Below are 21552 nucleotides of genomic sequence, written 5' to 3'. Positions count from 1 at the left end.
GAAATTTGATAGCTGTACCAAGACAGGTTAGTAGAAAAGTTGGTACTGCAGAAAGATGCAGAAAAAAAATCTTAAATTAAAAGCACATCTCAGATATTTTTTGAAATCAGTACTGCACAACTGTTTTGTCCAATTCAACTAACGCTTACGTGCAACGCAGCATCCTCCTGGAAACTGCATGTTTTAAATACTTTGACTGCTAAGAATAGAACTGATTTTTTGGAAGTTCCAAACCCTATAATATCCTAGAACAGGCAGAAAGAGAATTTTTTTTTTAATGAAGCAGTATATACTTTCTTTAGACTATACATCTCTTCACCTTACAATATAGAGGCAAGATAATGGATTAGACTGGCCTTAGAGAAGGGCAATATCAGTATAACCTATATAATGTACAAAACCCAGGCTTCTACCAGTTAATGCCCATGAAGTCACAGCTAGCAGTAGGGACCCCTGACAACTCAGTCAGATTTCTGTTCTTGCCACTTCTACCCCTTTCATACTGCTGTCTGTCAACTCCATTTGCATTATTATGCTTAATGGGGCTAGTGAGAGAAGTATGATAAGCAGCATGACCTTTCTGGTACCAAAATAACCAAACAGAAGAATCTGTGCAAAACAGCATTGAGATATGCTGAGAATATCCAGTATTAGAATAGATTTTTGTGGAAGAATCATTTTTACAGTATTAAGTCTTAACATTAAATCCTACTAATAAGTCTCAAGGAATTAGCAAGGCATGCATTGAAAGCATTTAGTAGTCTCAACAAGAATATACAGTATTCCAGCAGTACTTCTAGAAAAACTATATTCATTTTAAAAGGTAGCTTTGTTTCCAAAAAACCCAGAACGTCCCCTTTCCAATACCTTCATAACAACAATAACCATCATCTTGTTCTTAACTAACACCTTTCTCTTGGGACTTTCTTCCACCAAACCAGAAATTGTCATAGTACATAAATTAGGTGCAGATATGCAGATAACTGTTTGGAAACACTGATCCTCTCATATACTGTCTGTACTCTTACACTCTTTTAAAAACTCTTTCTAAGGGCTTCTCATTAAAACAAAACAAAGTACCTATATCATTCTATCTTTGAATCTCAATTTGAGATTCAATCTGACATACAAAATTGACTTGGTAGCTAAAGTCTACTAACTGGGAATTAAAAAGCCAGTTGAGGATTCTGGCCCTATTACAAATACTTTATGTGGTAAGAAGTGTGAAGAAGTAATGATAACACATTCAGAGAAAGACTTATTTCTGATATATTAATAATAGAAATAATAATATATCTCTTTTTGAGATTAGCTTTTCTATTTAGGTTGTTTCTGCTTGGAGTATTAACCAGCTCTTATCATGTATTTGAGCTGGCATTTGTGAGCTACCAAGCTGACAACCAAGAAGTTTGTCACTTTTTAATTTCACTAGCGCATCCTTTCAATGGCTAATTGGGCAATACACCAAAGAGAATGAACCCAAGCCCCATGGTAAAACATTAACCAAGAAGTTATCTGTTATTTCCAATACATGTGCAGTTAAAGGCCACAAATAAACGATCCCCACTTCATTCTTCAGCTAACTGAAGTTTTAAATAGTACTTCTTTGAAACTCATACTTATTTGGAACAGAAGCACAAATGATAGTAGGCTATCTTACCTGGTCGTGGTACAGGCTGTGCTGCTGGAGTTTGTGTTTTTCGAGCAGAAGCACCTTCCTTTTATAAGACAGAAGAGGTAACATTAACAGCTGGCCTTCTTGTCAGGTACATGGGTTTTTTAAATGAACACAGATCTACAGAGGGTATCATGAAAATGAGGGCAATATGTTTCCATTAAAGAGAAGAAAGAAAATAGTGAAAATATTCAAAACTCTTTACAGATTCTGTTTTAGACTTATGGAGGACAGACAACCTCATAAGCTTTTACAAGTTTACACTTTAACCATCACATGCCAATCAAACTTTTTTCTATATTCAAAGAAACCTTTTCTATTTATAGCATTGTTTCATTTTACTTATGATCACTTTCACCAAGGGTTAGTAACGTAAATGTAAGCAACTGGCTATAGAAATTTCAAAACAAGATCTGCTTATGCTCTGGATGGAAAACTAGGACCAAGAAATTGCAATGCATTCCTGCCTTGAAGAGTTTTAGTGCCCAGAAATAGCACTCTCGTGATAATTAGTTCTGCTCATGCCCTTATCCAATTACCATAATGTAACAAACAAAAGACCTGCACTACTATTTATTCTTGTTAACTCTGCACAGTCAACACACCACATAAGAGAACAGTGAGGTCACACGTATCTGGTTCCAAAGCAACATTGAATTCCTGCAAGAACAAATTCTGTTCTCAGTTATTGTTGTGAAACCTCACTGAACAAAACATATACTACTAACAATATTACTAACACTGTAAAAACACTGCTATATATTCCAGCCACTTCAATTTGCAAGGCTGACAGAAAACCTTTTAACATGAAACCATGAATTCTATCTGAAAATTACTTAAACACTATGTGAAGCATATCCTACAACTGTGAGACACTCAGAAAGGTCAGAGATCCCACTCTGGGAAAAACCTGTTGGGAAGGACTCCAATATGGCATTATCACATTTGTATGTCCATGCGTAAATAACAATAGGTTTTGTAATTCAAAATAAAAAAGCTAATGAGCAGGGGACTACACACAAGCAGCCTCAAGTTCCATGATTTAAACAACACTTAAAGAAACTGCTTTTAAGTTTTCAGCATGAAAGTTAAAACTCTGTTTTTATCTCAAGAACTGTGAAGTACAAATAGAAGAGAAGATCACTTGACAAGCCCTTAGAAAACACAAATTTACTCAAAATGTCTCTTCCCTGAGCTTTAGTCAAAGCCACCCATGATTAGTTACAATAGGCTGGAGCTGACATCTGCTACAGCGCGCAGCTTTTGTAACTTTTACAGTCAGCAACCTCCTATTAATCTTCAGTATAAGGATTTAACCCTGCATTGCAAGAAATGGATTAATCCCGAATTTTGCTGTACTCTTTTCTGATTATTAAAATACCAACATCTATGTAGGGCACTTGAGTCAGAAACTGTTATTTTAAGACTTACTTTTTTAGCGTCTGAGAAAAGGTATTTTTGCCAATGTCCTTTCACAATAATTACTCAGAAAATGATAAAAATCAAAATACCACACTCTAAAGTAAGAGCAGCAGGAAAGGCTGACTACCTTTGAGAGAAGCCTTGTGACTGAGAAACAGCAGTTATTTGAAACAATATCACCTTTCTTTTAACCAAGAAAGTGGAAATCAAACATTTTGCATCTGTTTCTATACAAAAATGTCATTTTCTGTGTGAAAAGACTGTTCCTGTGGTGCACTAATTACACATTTTGAAGAAATACCAAGAATTCTCCCATAACATTTCCTTAAATTCACAGCACTTTATGAAATGGAAAGAAAAACGTCAAGCTAAAGAAACATCACTTCCTGCGATGCTAAGTCTCAAGTTTCTAAATCCAATTCAGTTTGCTTGGATGCTTAACTATGACTGACTGCAGTCCCACACGTCCATTCCTCTTTCCTCACCTACAGAATCAGTAATGGTTTTGAGGCTTTTCTGCCTGCCCTTCCACTTATTCAGTGCCTCCAATGTCTCAGACCCTGCAGGTCCTACAGCAGCTGCAACGAAGGGAGGGAACCTAGAGCTGCTTCAGAGATTCTAGAGTTTTTGGAAATTCTTGGAAAGAATTATAACCAAATTATAACCAAAGCCTTGCTTTGGTTTCCATATGACTTGTACTTGTGATTTCTCTCTTCACCAAAATGTCCATAAAGCACCAGAATATACACAGAATCAAGCCTAACAAAATAACTGGCAAATTATCTATTTGGGAGTTTTTTGTACTTTCCTCTGAATTGTCTTCTCTACAGTGATTAATGGGAAACATAGTGCAGAACCCTAAAACAAAAAGGCAGGGCTTTAAGAACATTGCAACTGAAACAAACAAACAAAACAACCCAAAAACAACAACAAAAAGCACATTAAAAAAAAATCACATTAAAATATCTGATTAATGGTAGGAAATAAAATAATTTTAAATGAGTAGATACAAAAGATGGCCACCACTTCCATGCCTATGACCTTTCTATTTGTAAGAACAATTTCTGCAAATCAATAAATGATGGAGGTCACAGCTCTTAGTTCTGTCAATCACTGCCTTAGCCTGTGATAATGTCATGGATGAACCTCAGCTCACAACTCCTGATATTCTGGCATCTTAGCACAGAAGCTCAATTGTCACCTACTGAAGGCATAACATCTATCCTTTGTAACTGATTTACATCTCTTCTCTCTTTACGATTATCAGTGACCTAATCACCACCTCCTATTATGTAAAAACTGCAGACAATGTAGCAAAAGAAGCTCTGATCAATATTTCAACTGGTTCATTCAACTACACAAGGTAAGTGCTGCTGGTAATTTATGGCCTCTTAGCTACTCAGGGGCAACTTCTCATTTGCATGCTCTTACTCCTTGTAAAGACAGTAGCTTATTTCTCAGTGAGCACACAGTAAGATAATTCAAATCTTCTAATGCGAGGTTTTTAATGTAAAAGTTACTCTTAAGTAACTAGCACACTGCAAATTCAAACTCCAGTTAGGGGAGCTTTTGTTTGTGCAGCTGTACCCTAAGCAGCAGAAGCAGCAGAAATCACTGTTTAGCTATTTAAAGAACATTCATTTCCTCAAAGTTTCTGAACACTTAACAGTTTTGCTCGAAGATGACATACCTAATTATTATGCATACGCCGTTTGAGACTGTTAAGGAGTATATTATGAATATTCATAAGTTGAAACTAATTTAGTAACAAAACCATGTAATTTGAAAAATACAAATCTTCTTTAAGACGACCACTTAACACCGTATTTTAATCAAAAATGTATTACTTGGTTTAGTTGTGCTAATTTACGATAGAAGGTTATATATAGTTTACTTATGATTTACATTAAATACATGAGTATTTAACCATCCAGAAGCAACAACCTGACACAGAATGAAATCAGGAAAACAGACACCGAAAGCTTCATACTTTCCTGGATTTCACTGCATCATTTACAGATACACTGCTATATATACACTTTTCAGTGGAATTCATTCCATTTCAGTACTAATGTTTCCTATCATATTAGACATCTAAAAAATCTCTGCTCAATAACCGTTCTTATTTTAGTGTATGCCTTCTTCTATTTAGCACTGTCCTACCTAAACACCTAAAAATACTGGGTTCACAAACCAATGCATGAATAGAAAACAGGTTAGTACATGTGAAAAAAAAAATCCAGATTCCCACTTAGAGTCAAACAAGGAAAAGAAATCTCACACCCTGAAGGACGACTGACTTCTACTATTATTGTACGCCCTGGTAACTAAGCTTTTAGTGTGTTCTTTTCTTCCCTCATTCCTTCATACAATTTCTATGTTTGTCTTAAGAGTTCAGACACTGCTATGTGATATGGTAAGTTTTGTGAGCATAAACTATGTTTACAGTAACAAGAAGCTTTAGGTCTATTGCTTAAAGTCCCTTAAATTTGTACGTTTTGTATACAGCTTACTTCACACCTTTCCTTTCACATGTGCATTCATTTTCCCTTCCCTGCTTCTACATTATACAGGTAAGTTGCAATATATTATGAAGATGCAAATTGTTTTGGACAGATTCTTACCACACTTGTCTGTCCTTCAATATATTGCATCCTCAATCCATTTTAATGTAAAAAGTTCAACAACTTTTAAAAGATCTATTTCTTGCAATAGTAAATCTGAAATATTCGATCTACGCAGACATAAAAAATTATCTAACAAAAAAAGTAAATGATGGTCAATCTATAGTTGTATTTAGTTACCCAACAGTGAGTGTTGTTTTGGGTTTTAACAGCTTTTAAAACCTTCTGCAGTGTTTGTTGACCTTTTTAATTAAAAAAATATATCTGTCATTCTTTGTGTTAATTTGCAAAAATCACCAATTACCAATATTCATCTGATACCAAGACCCAACTAGTATTCTTCTATAGTTTAGAAAAAATTCTGTGTTTTAGATACCTAGTAATTAAGTCTAAATGAGCATTAACATCCACAGTTAAGTTATTCTCACTCATTTCTCAAGTGGAATCAGAAATTGCCTGAACATAACTCATGCTACATTTTAGGAAATGAATCCTCATGTTTTAAGCAATAAAACATGTTATATTGGTAGAATTTTTTCTTGGAGGCACGTTTCACATATACCCAAGTTAGTTTACTCTCTTGAAGCACAAAAAAGCTATTAAAAGTTTCTTATTGTGCCTTCGTAAGGTACAAATAATGGAAGGAAAAACCTCTATTTCGTTGCACATTCACTATCCCAACTGGTTTCTATGTAGAGATCCATACAGTCTGTAATATTTTGACCTTTAAAAAATGTTAGGAGCAATGGACAGAATTGACAATTTGATGCCATCTTGTGGCTTTTTTAATTTAGCAAATTTAATTTCTATCTTGTTCCTTTATACCATTTACATTAGTACAAGATCTTTACCCAAAAATCTAAAAATTATTAGGTAACTTGCATGCTCCTGCACAGAAGTAGTACAAGTAAAAAGTAACACTCGATTCTACAAGAAGTGTTAGCAACTGCTTGCATATAAAACACAAAGCAGCTTTCAGCTTCACCATCCATGACAGAAGACAATTCAACCAAAGACGGTTCTGTTCATAAAGACGAACGTAGTAAAACCGCAACACTCGGAGCTCAAATGAGAAAGAAAATAAATACATGTGGATTGTAAGCTTGTAAAATTATCTTTAAGAACAGACTTCAATTTATCTATTCAATTTAGGGCAGAAAAGACTGAAAGAACCCATTTTAATTACCACCAACTATACTATCATTGCCTGAGTGATTTAAAGTATTGAACCTTTGAAAATTCTAGTAAAGCCAGCCTAAAGAACTATGGCAAAATCTAAAACAACTGCATAGTTAAAAAGAATATTATTTTTCTAGAAATTAAATCTTGTCTACATCAATGTATGACAAACAGCCACAACAATGAAATGACTTCAAAACCAGGTATCTAACAACTGGTCCAGATGCCCTACTTTAAGCTTGATAGAAACATCTATCTATTTCATATAAACAGCTTGGATTCTGAAAACATAGGGCTTTGTTCTAAAAACTTAAAGCCCTTAAAAGCCGGGGGGGGAGGGAAATCTTCCCAAGAACCAAGCAAAACAATCCAACTGAGTTACTCTGCCTCTGCAGTCTTCCTAATAATTCTCTGACTTCTGTTCATATCAAGAAAATTTTAATAATTATTTAACTAGTGTTTCACATCATCATTTTACTTACACATGAAACTGGTATAGCTTATTTGCATAATTCTATGCACACAAATGTGCGTATGCAGTCCCCCAAGACAGATATTTAAATAATAAATTGCAAGCTTTTAACTGCCTTCCTAATTTTAAACTATGCTGTAAAAAAAATAGAATTTGATAACAGGATCTTAACTATTGTGCAAATACTGCTAATATCACAGTCACTTTAACTTCCACCACTTGTAATATTAATAAAAAGGTCATTTCTACTGTTTACATTGTTTCAACTTCCTTATAGTCTAGAAAAGAGAGTGGGAGTTTAAGCAGAATTAAAGATATTTTTATAGAATGAATTTAAAAAGGGGAAAAGTTTACCATTATTTATCAAGGGCTTCTGATACTAAATGCCTAAGGAAAACAACACCTTCACTATTTCCTACTTCGATGTAGGAAGATGTGACAAAAGGGGTTAGTAAAAATTATATAAACCATATTTATTTCAAAATACAAAACTGCTTATACTGAAGATCATGTCTTATCAAGCATAGTTTGAAGAAAAATACCAATGGAAGACTGCCAATCCTCAAATTCAGTTGCAAGAAAGAAAACTCGATGCCCATCTTCTTACCAAAATAAGGCAAATTTCATGATAGTTTTCAAAATGCTGTTAAAGTTAGTACATATAACAAATTTTGCAAGTGTAAGGAAATCAGATGTAGACAGTCTCTTCTGTACGAGTACAGCATTACAATGGTGGAGGAGAGGGAGAAAGGAGAAGCAAGGGAGGGTGGGAGAAAAACTATGCTGATGTCATCAAGGGACTAACTGAAACTTAGAAATATTAATACTTGTTGTTCCACAGCATTCAAACTAAACTTTTGTTTACAAATCTGGTCCTTTATTAATCCATTATAGAATTAAACCTGACAAGATTACTCAAATTCTAGAACATGGACACTGTAAAACATAATAAAGAATAGGACTGATGTTTTTTTTCAGTAGCAGGTTAGGCCTGGAGATCAGTGTCATTGAAAGACATGAAAAATACTCACTGCGATTTCTTGTTCATTACAACCAGGTTAAAAAGTTCAGTTTAAACATGGAAAAATATAACCGAATTAATTGGACTGCTTATAGATAGCTTAGGCAATATTCTGGTTCTGCAAAGAAAATGGTTCTAAGCAACACAAATCACAACTGAATCTAAATGAATACTGTAGTGACTAGTGATCAACTAGGGACAAAGCCATATAAATATGCTAAAATAATAATAATAATAAAAATTACTGGAGATGCTTTTGGAAAGAGCTAATGAAAGCAACAATTACTGAGATGCCTTAAAATTTAAGTGTTACCCCCAGAGCTAAGATTCAAAACATTCCTGAACAGTCTTCAATGAAGCGTGCTAGAACTCCTCCCATCTTTATCCTTGCACAAAATATCAGTAAAATTAAGATCTTCATCTTGAATTTACGTCAGCCATGTAATTTCAAACTGTTGCTATTGAAATAGCAATTTTGAGTTGAAGAGGAATGTTGGTGACAAAGCCAGATTAAATATGTAAGCACTTCTATTTTCCTGGGGATAAGCTGTTTTCATCAAAAGACAGTAACTCTTAATCCTCAGAAGAGAACTCCAGAGGTTTTGTTTGTTTGTTTGTTTTAAAAATAAAGGCCTGCCTAAAATATACCTACCTATGTTTATTTAAATGACTCAATCCCTCTAACTGAGTGAAAGGACAGAAGTAGATATCACTAAAACATTATTTTTGCTTAGAATTCTTTCCCTTTGGGTTAATTATCTGAGCCGGCCTCACACATACTACTTGGCAATCGGTAAGATTTTTGACAAACACAGTTTGAGAATAAAAGGATTGTTTAATCTTTCTCAAAAGACAGGTGCAAAAGCTTATACACTACTGGTTTTCTGTACACTAAGATCAGAACGTGCCACATTGATTCAACAGAACTGGAATTTGCATAATTGTGAATTTACTGCAATATGCTAATGTTTTAATCTCCAACTTTCAACTTCATGCATTCATGAATCTCTAGTTCCAATACTACCTGTAACCGCAAGTATTAGTCACTCACATGAAGTGGTTTTTCACCAGAAACATCACAGAACACGGGGCTCAAACAATTCATTTGCATAAAAGCTCTGCTGACATGCAAACTCTAAACTTACGTAGAAAAGCACTGTTATTTTTCTATTCAGATCCTGCTTTGGAAATGGTATTCAAGGGAACAGTCGTACGTATGTTAGAGAAAACGTTGCTCAGTACAGAGCAATGGAAAGATCCCACTTACACCTGCATTCAGTGAGCAATAAATTTGCAGAGGAAAAGGCTTAAAAGACCTCAGAAAGGTTCCTTTGCAACTTCTGGAAAGACTCGTGAAATGCTTTGTGTGAGAAGAATATTTTTAAAAGCTCTGCAGGTGCCCAAATGAATACAGATGGATCCTTAACTTCTGCGTGAAAATTTTTCCAAACAACCCAAACTGAACCAAGACCCAAGCAATTGATTAACTTTACATGATGCTGTTCAACATCCCAATGCAACAGAAACTGATGAGGCTCTTTCCAGACTCCCCTTGGTTAAACTGAATCCTGTCGCTAGAACAGGGGATGCTGTAATATTAGAATTCTCATACATAGGAAGCTTTTAAAGACCTTAGGTTTTTTCGTGATTGCTTGTTCAACAAATTATCCAGCACCACTTTTTCCCAGTTGTACTTCATCTTGATGTGATGATCTCCTTTCTATTCACTGAAAAGCAGTTTTAATATTATTCTTCCATTCCTGTCCTCGTTTTGGCTGGGATAGAGTTCATTTTCTTCCTAGCAGCTGGTACAGTGCTGTGTTTTGGATTTAGGATGAGAATAATGTTGATAACACACTGATGTTTTAGTTGTTGCTGAGCAGTGCTTACGCTAACGTCAATGACTTTTCAGCTTCTCATGCTGCCCTGCCAGCGAGGAGGCTGGGGGTGCACAAGAAGCTGGGAGGGGACACAGCCAGGACAGCTGACCTAAACTGCCCAAAGGGATATTTCATACCATACGACGTCATGCTGAACAATAAAACTGGGGGGAGTTGGCCAGGGGGTGGCAGCCCGCTGCTTGGGGACTGGCTGGGCATCGGTCAGCGGGTGGTGAGCAACTGCGTTGTGCATCACTTGTATATTTTTTTAATCATTATTATCATTTTCTCTTCCTTTTCTGTCCTATTAAACTGTCTTTATCTCAGCCCACAAGTTTTACCTTTTTTCTGATTCTCTCCCCCATCCCACTGCAGGGGGAGCGAGCGAGCAAGCGGCTGTGTGGTGTTTAGTTGCCTGCCGGGATAAACCACAACAGTACCTTACCAGCTTTCGCAATCCCAGCACTATGGTTATATATTACATTATGTTACAAGAAAACATAATTATCATGGGTGGTCATGGCCAGAGAGATGAAAGCAATTTTCCAAGTAATCACCTTGGAAGACTTAAAATATCAGGAGACAATCCTGAAACTGTATTCCTTGAGGAGCCAGTGCACAAAGCTGAACAGTGGAATGATGAACTCTTAGTTGTTTGTGTTGCCTAGAAAAGTAACTGCTGAGTTCAAAACCAGCACGAGCTTTTTCAGGATCAAAAGCTTTAGCTGCAGCTATAATAAATTGTAATAAACAAGCCAAGAGATAAGAGGGCTTAAGCGATGACAGTGATGATTGTAAGCATACAACAGACTATAACCACTCCAACACGGAAAGGGCTATTCTGAACTGTCACAGGCCAGGGAAAAGTCTAGAAAAATGTTCTAATTGCAGATTGTCTTACACTCCTTTATGAATAACAGCTAATCTACTACGCAAGTTCAGCTGCAAAAGAGTAGGTGTTTTTTTTAAACCACAAAAGGTGATGATCTTGAGGCCTGTGATAACTGGAACAGGCTGCTAGTAATACTAAAGTACAGATCCCTGCAGTCAGTCAAGTAATATTGGTAATGAAATTTATGCTATCTCAAATTTTCTTCTTAACTCTTTTTGTATTTCTTTACTTTGCAAGTTGTACACTAAGACACCCCAAAAGAGTCTTGTTGGACATTCACTTGCTTCACTGGCTACAACAAAGTTAAGCAATAGCAACTGTACATATAGGAAATAAAAAAAGTACTATAAAAAGGAAAAAAAAAAGTGTATTTACACCAGTTATCTGTGCCATTTGCAAACAGAGTAGTAAACCTCCAGCATAACATCTCTTAAAGCCCTCCTATCAACAAACTGTCCTTTGAGACAGCAGATTCACCATCTTGGGTGCTGGTGATAAAAATATTGACAAAATATTGAGACACAAGAGATATCTGTACAACATCAGATAAGCAAGTTAGAAACAGAACAGTAATTTACTGCAAAAATTTCTGAGTTTAGTCCAGCGTGAAAGTCTTATGATTTCTGGACTTGCATATGCTGCAGTTATCTACACACTGTAATTCCCCCAAACTGGGAAGACTGGACATTTTAATCTGCTTACAAGATAACTAGAATACTGTCTAAACATTTGTCCTGCCCTAGCTGCATAAATTCCCAAGTTTGTTTTCAATTGTCATATTTAAAAAAAAAAATTATATTGAAGAATGAAAATTAACTGAAGTAACACCATATTCACAAAAAAACCCAGATTTTGTCCTGCTCTTACTCTACAGATCTTATCAAACAGACTGAAAGGAAGAAAATATGTTGAGTACCATGAAGATGGGAAGTGAATCAAATCAGGATGCAGAGTTTTCTGGTAGATGGTGGTGGGAGGACAACGGGTGAACAGACTTTTTTGTTTGCTTTTTAACACTGTGGCTAAACATCCTTGATCATAATGGCAGCAAAAGGTGTAACTTCCCCACGGCAAGAACGCAAATTCAGTCATTTCCTCCTTTCTCAAATGCCTAATTTAAGCCTTACATTTACAGTTCGTACAATCAGAAAAGCCTCCGTGAAATGTTTGCCAAGCACTATACAGAAACACAGCATTATTCAAGGTTAAAACACATGGGAACAGCAACAAAAACTTCAGACAAAGCTTTCCGCAATAAAAGCGCCTCTAGCTGGGGCGATGGGACGGGATGTACTCGCGTTACTGCTAGCCCAGATTCCATTCCCCATCTCCTCTCCTCATATGCAACAACATAACGGTCTTTGTCAACAGGTTGATGTGTTCAGAGGAACTGATCTACACTCAGTTTTTAACCACAAGAAGCTGGGAAATCCGACACATAACAATCTGCCCCCCCACACAGTTATCGGTCATCTTGTGACTAAACTTCTATTTCACTAAAAATACTAAATCCAAGACAAATCAACTATTTTGAACAGACACAGAATACCTTACATTTTCAATGTACAGGCTTGCTATATGGTGCCATATGAAAAGCACTATTTTGAAAACTCTTATAACTGGAGCTGACATTTGATTGCAATGTTTCTTTCTGCCTGGTAATTTCATACACTTGTATCAAATAAAACAAAATATTTCAGTAGGTTTAACTTCAAGGAAAACACACCTATTACTGGATCAAAATGTTTACATTCAGATTTCAACAAAATAAACAGATCCTTGGAAACATTTTCCCACATTTTAAGTCAGGGCATAGAGGTAATTTGGGATTCAAAAGAATATACATACAAACCTCAAGAACCAAACCTATGAAGTTCATAAGCAGTGTATGAATAGTACCTCAATCTCAATATTAAACTTTAGGAGCTACATAGCCTCTAGCTTCCCATGCTTTATATATTTAACACAGTAAAACATCATGGGGAAAAAATTGTGCTCTTCAGTATCCTCAAATGGCTGCTCCCACCACTAGTAAAAGTCATTAACATATCTTTCTCAGTACAATATTCTGAAGTCTGAGCATTTCCAAAATTTACAATAATAGCATCCCACTTATACCAGTCACAGCAGCTCTGACAAACTGTCTTCTAGAGTACCTAGATCTTTTCCTTGGACTGCATTATGTAAAAGTTTCACACACACTGTCACAATTAAACACCTAGAATAAAAATGTGATGGTTTTGGTGCTGTTATATGCCATTTATAGTCCTGTTCTCCAATTCTCTCTCCCTCCAGCTTTCCCAGTGATATCCATTGCACTACATACTTTTCATTGCAGAACTGTCATTCCAGAATTCTGTTTTAATTAAAAAATGATTTTATTTACAGTTATGAAGGAGCACTCAAATTAGACCAAAACATTTATTTCCCCCCTTCCCCAAGAAATTTCCACTCAGTGCAACCGGGTAACTCCAAAAGGCCTGAAGCTTCCCTCCCTAGGTACAGATGTGAACAGATTGAAGAGTTAAAATATTTTGCAGGGATCACTTCTATGCAGCACTAAACCACACTACTGTACATGTCAGCAGAAACAGCTAGGAAGCTGCCTGAACCCAAAATTCTGTATTTCCTGGATTAAGCCTTTATACTTATCCAACTGATTCCAAGATTAAAAAAACTAATAATCCCCCAAACACTACAACAAATTAAAACCTTCTGTTTTGTACCCAAAGAGCAAATAGACAATGTACTGGTAAACTTCCAGTTGTCTTCATTTAAGCATGTTCTAAAAGCCTGGCTATCTGACAAAAGTTATACAGCCTTTTGATAGGGCTGTTTTACTTCAGAAAGAAATCACGTATGTGAATCAAGCAATAGAATCACAATATTAATCATCACAAAGTCATCTGGGACACAAAAGTATTTTAGTCACGCATCCTAGATTCATATGTTGAAGACAAACAATAGAAGAATATAGACCATATTTTCATCATAGCAACAATGCTTTCTACTTGTATGCTTCTTGACAAATATTTAGGTTGAAAGAATTGCCTTCAAAATTTTTTGCACTAGCATGCATGCAACAGAATTTGTATATTATTGCTACAATATTATATTCCAAATAGATTGTGCAAACTGCTATTGCTATTTGTATCCTGAACAAACATATCATTCAGACCACCCTACTGTAGAATATAGAAGTCGATGCTGTTACATGCCTATATCAAAAACTAACTGTAATGGCAATAAATCATGCATTAAGTTAAAATACAGGAAGGATTCTGGCTGTATCACACAAAAGGAATTTTTCCATTTAGCCTTCTGCCTCTACTTTCAGCTTCCTTTGGCATGATATCTAAATTCCCCATTATTCTTCTCTCTTTAGTAGAGAAGATTAAATTAAGCCCTTCTCAAAGCACTAAGACGACAGCGTTCAACTTTTATTTTTTCATTTTATACGCAATCCATACACTAGATAGACTATCTCCAAGCTTCTATCTATGCATTATGAGATCTGCTTTATAATATGACTGTTCGTTGAAATGGCTAGGGCACAGCTGTGTTTTTGGTAGTGCAAAAATGCAGTCCTCTTAAATGAAGGTCAACTGACAAGGTCTCAATCATACAGTCTGGGGCCATTCCATTCAAAGATGAAGACAGGATAAGGGCCATACAAAACCTCTACAAATTTTAGGATTTTCTTATTACGCTATGACTTCTAGAGTCTTCATCCACCACTGCAGAAAATATAACCCCCTGACTAAATGAGCAGACTCAAAAGCGTATATTAAAACATGTTTTAAAAGTTTTCAAATGGCTGCCTCGCTCACTCTCTCTATATATACACACACCCTTAAGTGTACGTATGCACACACATACACACACAAATTCATCTTTAAGAACTTCCCACTGTGAATAACGTCTATGATGACAGACTATGCCAGTCAGCACAGACACAGGTGAGGTTCACTGCAACTATTATTTCTGCTACTCACATGTTAGCAAATATCAGTCATCCATAATGATCCTGTGGATTTCACAGTTTATCTGAAGGAAATCTGCCTTAAGAAGCAAGACCTCTTCAGCTCTCCTTCAGCCCTCACATCTGTCCTGTTACTTCAAAAAGCTGTTTCGCCTTTGAAAAGTCTACTGTCAGGGATAAAAAATAAACAAGATTTTTTTTTCTACAGCCATCTGTTGCAAAGAAAGATCCCCTCACTGGAAACCCGAGCACTTAGGTGGCAGGAAATAAAAAGTAGTAACCCACTAAAAGCAGACAATGTTTTGGAATAGAGTTAGGCTTTCAATGCTAAGATCTCAATGAGAAAAAAAAAACCAACCAAAGTGTAACAAGATTCCTCTGTTATGACACCCTGGAACTTTCTGTACATGCTTAGGAGGGCTTCACCAGTCACAAGCAGATTCAATTTCACAGAGACTCATCCAATAACTTCCTTGTCTTAATCTGGTGGTGCTCTACTTTTATGAGAAAAAGACCAAAACAAAATAGCAGCATCACCTTTTGAGAAAGGGCAGCATAGTAATTTTACATGTAGCTCAAAAGGCTGGTAGTAAGTACAGAAGCCTCATACATTTCTATTTATTCCTGTTTTCTAAAAAGACATTTTGGAAATGTAATAAAAGGCAACTATTCAAAAGCTAATGCCAGACTACATATTTCTTCCTTATTTCTCAGCTTCTACATTGTCATGTTCTTGGGTAAATGAATATATGCCTATTTTGAAGGAAGAGCAAAACCCCTTATCTTCTCAAACAGACATTTTTGTCACTGACTTGTGCCTAGTTTGAAGAAAACCATCTGAAAATGAAATAAAAATAATGACAAGGCACTACCAGTATGAAAGTGGTTCTAAAAAAACCCCAACTTATTATTGCCATCAGATCTCAATCAACTGGGATCAGATATTCTAAGGTAGCACATTTTCCATTTGAGATGGCAGAGGTGCCTTAGATTTAGCGATTTCATTAGCTCAGGGCAGCTCCGTAGAAACACAGCTAGTTTACTTCCCAGGCCAGCAGGGCTTCAGAAACAGCACCGCCACACAGCATGGAGCTACTATTTATAAATCTTGCAAGCATCTCATGTATGCCGCAGCATTGTTTCAAGAACAAGCAAGCAATTCTACACAGAGTCATCAGAGCTTATTAGCTCCAGCCACACGGGACCTGAACCAACTCCACCAGACCATTCAGAGTAGGCTGATGCATCTATTCCCTAATGGTCGACATTCCACAAGGCTTATTAGATTGTGTGCATTATCATGTGAATACACAGATCCAATTTTAATCTGGCATTGGTCCCAACCAACCTGCTAGTGAGAGAAGTACAGACATTCAAGAGACTTGCTCTAACTTTCCCCACTGCATCCAGCGTTTCCCACATTACTGACATATCTCCTTGCCCATTCCCTTCCCCCAGCGCACCTCAGATAAGTGAAAGTTAATTACACGTAACAAAAACCCCCTCTTCTTGTCGTGAGGCAAACCCAGCATAAAAGTACAGATACTGGTGCATAGTTCCAGCCAGCACTGTGTAGGGTCAACAACAACAACAACAGGCAAAAAATAAAAGATTTTTTCACAGCAAAGAAATCTTCTCCATATAAGGTGACCTAGATTCTCAAAAAAAGGGATTCCATTTTTGTATTGTATCCAGGCCTCATTAAATTAAGAAGGAATTTTTATTCTATTTTATTGCTTTGCTTGCTTACCTAGACATACAATAGAACTAGGAAACGACTGTTGTCTTTTCTGCACTATTATGCTTCTTACTGATATTAAGAGAATTACAGGGCTTTTTATATTTGGCAGAATAAGTAATTCCAAGGAAAACAATAAGATGGAGATCCAAAGGTGTAAGGGGGCGGGGGGGGGGGGGGAAAGTCAGGTTTGGTCTCCCAAAAGTTATTTCTTTTCTTCTGCAGTGTAAACCGTAATACTCGCACATGACTAAAGCACAAACGTGCATTAACCAAAAATTACAGAAAAAGTATTTGTAGAAGTCTGAATGCTTAGTTACACAAATCCTCGAGAGGAGAAGACTTAAAAGAATCTGCAATGTGCAACCCATCATGCAAGGTCATGAGATCTGTGGTGTTTTTAAGAGGATGACAGTTTTTTGTGTGTTTTTAAGAGTTTTTGGGGTTTTTTTTAGATCACAGATGCTCCCTATAAATTTACTCTGCTTCAGTAAAACGGAGCAGTGATAGAAAGCTTTGCAGATGCTGATTAAGAGTTACAAGAACATATATATCTATATTACAGAAAAATATGATATTTAATTTTAGGCCAAATTTTATGAATTCAGCATTATTACATTAAATATATCCAGTATTTTTTTTCTGTTAAACACAGACCTCCCTACAGTATGCCTTTATGATTCTTAATGCTATATCTTGAGATGGACAAGATGCAAGAGAGCTGTCTCTGATTTCTTCCTCTCTTAGAAGCCACTAAATTACACAAAATACAAAACCTGGAATTGAAGTTTGACATATACTTTAGGATAGCAGAAAAGAATAAAAATTCTCTAGTTCTGAACCAAAATTCTCTGTCAATTAACATAATAAAAACCAAGCTCTAAGGACTTCCTCTAAATCATGTATTTGAGGACCAGGAGTACTGGTGACTCTGACTCTACATTAGTAATGTATGTTAAAAAAAAAAAAAAAATCCTCGGGCTTACGAAATTCATCTAGAATCTTACACAGATTACAGAAAGAATTATGAACACAGTTATTCAGACAAAGAGCACGATTTCCACAGCATACTTTCCTTTTCCTTGGACATTGCTAAAGGGATGCTATCATACAAGTTTAATGTGAATTTCAAAAGTGGAAAGAGAAAGTCTGCAGGACAGACTGGCAACTAGGGGTATGCAAAGTCATTTTGTATAGTAACTCGATTTCTTTGTTCATCAGAAGCATATACAAATGAACATTTACTTCCAAAGGATTTTTGCCACAAAACAGAATTAACTGTGAAATAACCGGAAATCAGTTTAATGATATTAAGCACGCTACATGATAAAACTCAGCACATATTAAAATCAGCTTTTCATTAATATACACTGACTGGAAACTACTTCAAGTTGACGGAATCATTAACAGGGAACAACATTAAGAAAAAACAGATACATGAAACTGGCTAGCCAAGCTGAAGTAGTTCTACCAAACTAGGTGGTGTGCAGGGTGTTTGGAGTAATTTCAGTTCCCCCAGCATGTCAAAGAAAGGGCGGCAGGGAACTGCTCTTGAAAGGGGGCTTATTCTCCATTTTATGATCCAGGTTTTCTGTTTGATATGAACAAATATTGCTTAAATTTATTACTAGGAGAACCTCTTGGATCACTGGAGAAAGGATTTTTCCACAGATTTTGTTGTTTTTCCTAGTTTAAGCATCTGTGCTTGAAGAAAAGGCTTCAGGCATTTAAGACACGTGCTAAACCTTTGTTATTTCTGTTGTAAACCCTGCATGTCCCACAGAATTAGCTGTAAATGAGGATACCTACAGGATGGAGCTGCAGGAATTAATGTACTAAAGCTACTGAAGAAATGTGACAGATGGAAAGAGTCAATACAGGTCTCAACCCCCAGACACGTGAAATTCTGACAGCTCTGACAGACTAGCTCTTCAATTTCACATTGTTTAACATTAACTAAACATCTGCGTCACCGATTTCAACTTCAAAACCAGGAATTTGAGGCTGACAAAATGCCTCCATATTCACGTACAAACCATATACATAGGGAAAAAATGCAGCGAGCAGATGAACAGCTGGAGCTGCTAATCTTTTAATCAGTCTCACAAAAAAAAAAAAAAAAAAAAAAAATCTATGTAGCTCACCCAGCATTCCAAGGAGGAGCACTGGGCATGAGGTCTGCAACCTGGTGATGAACCTGATGGGCCAAGACTCTTCAAATCATTGGGAGAGAAGTGCTGGATGCCTCAGGAGCCTGAAGATAGCCTAAGGGAAAAGGGTCTTTCTGTGCCTGTTGCAGGAAGGCATCAGGCAGAGAGAAGGGGCTGGACAGGTATTAACACCTGGAACAATGCATTTTTCTCCTTAGGCATAAGAGCTGGTGGCCTATTAACTCCCATTGGATGCCATTTTCCCCGCTTTAAAAGATTTGATATGTAGTATCAGTTCTTCCCCAAAGTCTCACTTTCTGTAAGAATTTAAGTTTTCACTTCAAATTCTCATGCTGGGGGCGTGAGGGTGGGTGTTAGGGGTAAGTCATAAGGCAAGGGGAAAAAGAGAAGTCTATTTTCCACGGTTGTTCTTTAAACTGCCTGTGAACGTTTGGTACTTCTGCTGGTTGGCCTTCTCTCCCCTGCTGTGCTGAATCAAAGCTTCATAAAGTCCCTGCTCTTCTCAGAATGCAAAAGGAACACTTGTGACAGGCAGAAAATATTACTGCTGGCACTGGATTGTCAGTTCATCAGGGGAGAACCGCACAACCAAAAATACTGCACAATACAAATGAAATTATGTTGTCCATTCCCTGGAAAAAAAAAATCTGCATTTATCACTTGAGATCAGCAATAATTGGATGTAAAGCCTGGCGGAAGACATTAAAAATCGGAATACAGAGAAGAAAGATGTGATAAAGCAAACAACACATTATTGAGGAAAGAAATGTGTCTGGACAGTAGTCCAATATGCAAAATTTGCATAACACACAAAACCAGAACAGAAATAAAGTAGACCGAAACCATTTTGTATTTTGCCTTTTCAAGTGAATTTTGAAGCACTCCAAACCTGTGTTCCTCACAGGAAGCTGTGATAGGAGAATGGACTGAATTCCAGTTGGATACCTAGAACATCAGTTTCCTTAAGATACAAGCTTTGGAATTATGAAACATCCCCTTGAAATGTTTCCTAAAGCAGATGGAATAAAGTACCCTCCTGACTTGAAGATATCACTTGGTCTTTTCTCTCTCTCGCAACTTTGCAAAGGTAGGGGATGTGCTTATATTCCTTATTAAATGATGTAACAATTATCAACTACTCATCAGCAAACAGAAATATGCATATTTCAGAATAACTGGAAACCTTTTCCAGTTCTATCACCATGTCAGATTGATCTATATTGCCGCATTTCTGTTTTAAGTTTAAGACATTCAAAGATTAATGAAATCACTAAGTTCATGGCTTGGGTGTGATTAGAATAGAGTGCAAAATCTTGACCATTTATAAAAAAATGTAGCAAGTGTAAGCTGGATTTCTCAACTAGCTAAACAATGGTGAAAATCTGCTAAGGAAATTAGGCAGGCAATACTGACACTTGTGGTCATTTCTAGATTGCTATTTTTCATTCAGTTACAAACATGCTTGTGATAGTTAAAAAACATGTTGGGATTACAAAGTAGCCAAGCAAATTACAAATATTCTACAACCCTGTGCTCTCCACTCTAAATGACTTATGGAAAAAGTTTTCTTTTTGAAGCAAAGAGCAGAATGACCACTGGCCAGACATAATAATTCTTAACACAGAAAATTAAAACTAGGCATTCATGACATTCTGTATTAACACACTTCTAGAATAACGTTTAAAAGCAAAAATAACCAACCTTGAAAACTTTGCCATTAATCATTTTGAACTGTCACTTGAAAGGTTTTCAACACATTACAGCTGAAATAATACTACATTTTACTATGATAAAATGGAATAATCTTTGCAAAGTATTCATGGATTATCCGGAAAGCACGGTCCATATGGGAACATTCAGTTGACAGGTCAGCTATGATGTGCTTAGTTAGTTTAACTTTCATGGGACTTGTAGCCACCAGGCAGAAAATTACCAAGCAGTACACACCTGACTATCACAACCACTCCAAATTGATTTGAGAAACTTCTATTAATGGTGTCAAGAAAGAACTTTATTTAATGCTTCAACCTTAGGGTCTGACTTATTTTAAAACCAGTTAGACAAGATTCTACTGATACTCTCTAAAAATGACAGGTAGCAAGTTTTAAGTTTTTTGAAGAAAATATTCCAAACCTACACGTCTTTGTTACACATAAGTACATTTTGCATTGTTCACAGTTGTCACATGCATAGGTTATTCTAAGTGGACATCTTTTCTGACTCCTTGCATCTGCTTCTGGCTTTGCAGAACTCACTGAACAGTCAAGCTTTCACGGGCCACAGTAACTCTGTAGTGTTCCTTACACACACGCTGCACATCTTCACATCAGAGTAACTCCTTCTTAGTCTTAATAGATGGCAGCATTTCAAACACTATCATTGCAGCTTCTAATTTAAGATGTAACCATAGTAACATTACAGAACATACTACTCCTTGGATCAAGAACAAGCAGTCCACTGACCCTTCACGGTGAGATTTAGCCGAAATAAAGCTCA

At 36.4% G+C, this 21552-nt stretch overlaps 1 protein-coding gene across 1 annotated transcript in view; it reads right to left on the bottom strand.

Moving 5' to 3' along the window:
* CDC73 (cell division cycle 73) overlaps positions 1-21552 on the bottom strand; it is a 108612-nt gene that overhangs the window by 16002 nt on the left and 71058 nt on the right. Inside the window, exon 11 of the mRNA XM_050900583.1 lies at positions 1661-1718. Within this exon, the coding sequence (XP_050756540.1) occupies positions 1661-1718 (58 nt within the window). The remainder of the gene's footprint in view (positions 1-1660; positions 1719-21552) is intronic.

The sequence above is a fragment of the Gymnogyps californianus genome, chromosome 8 (genome assembly GCF_018139145.2).
Source record: "Gymnogyps californianus isolate 813 chromosome 8, ASM1813914v2, whole genome shotgun sequence".
Taxonomy (NCBI): Eukaryota; Metazoa; Chordata; class Aves; order Accipitriformes; family Cathartidae; genus Gymnogyps; species Gymnogyps californianus.
This window is presented reverse-complemented; position numbering and strand designations above follow the sequence as displayed.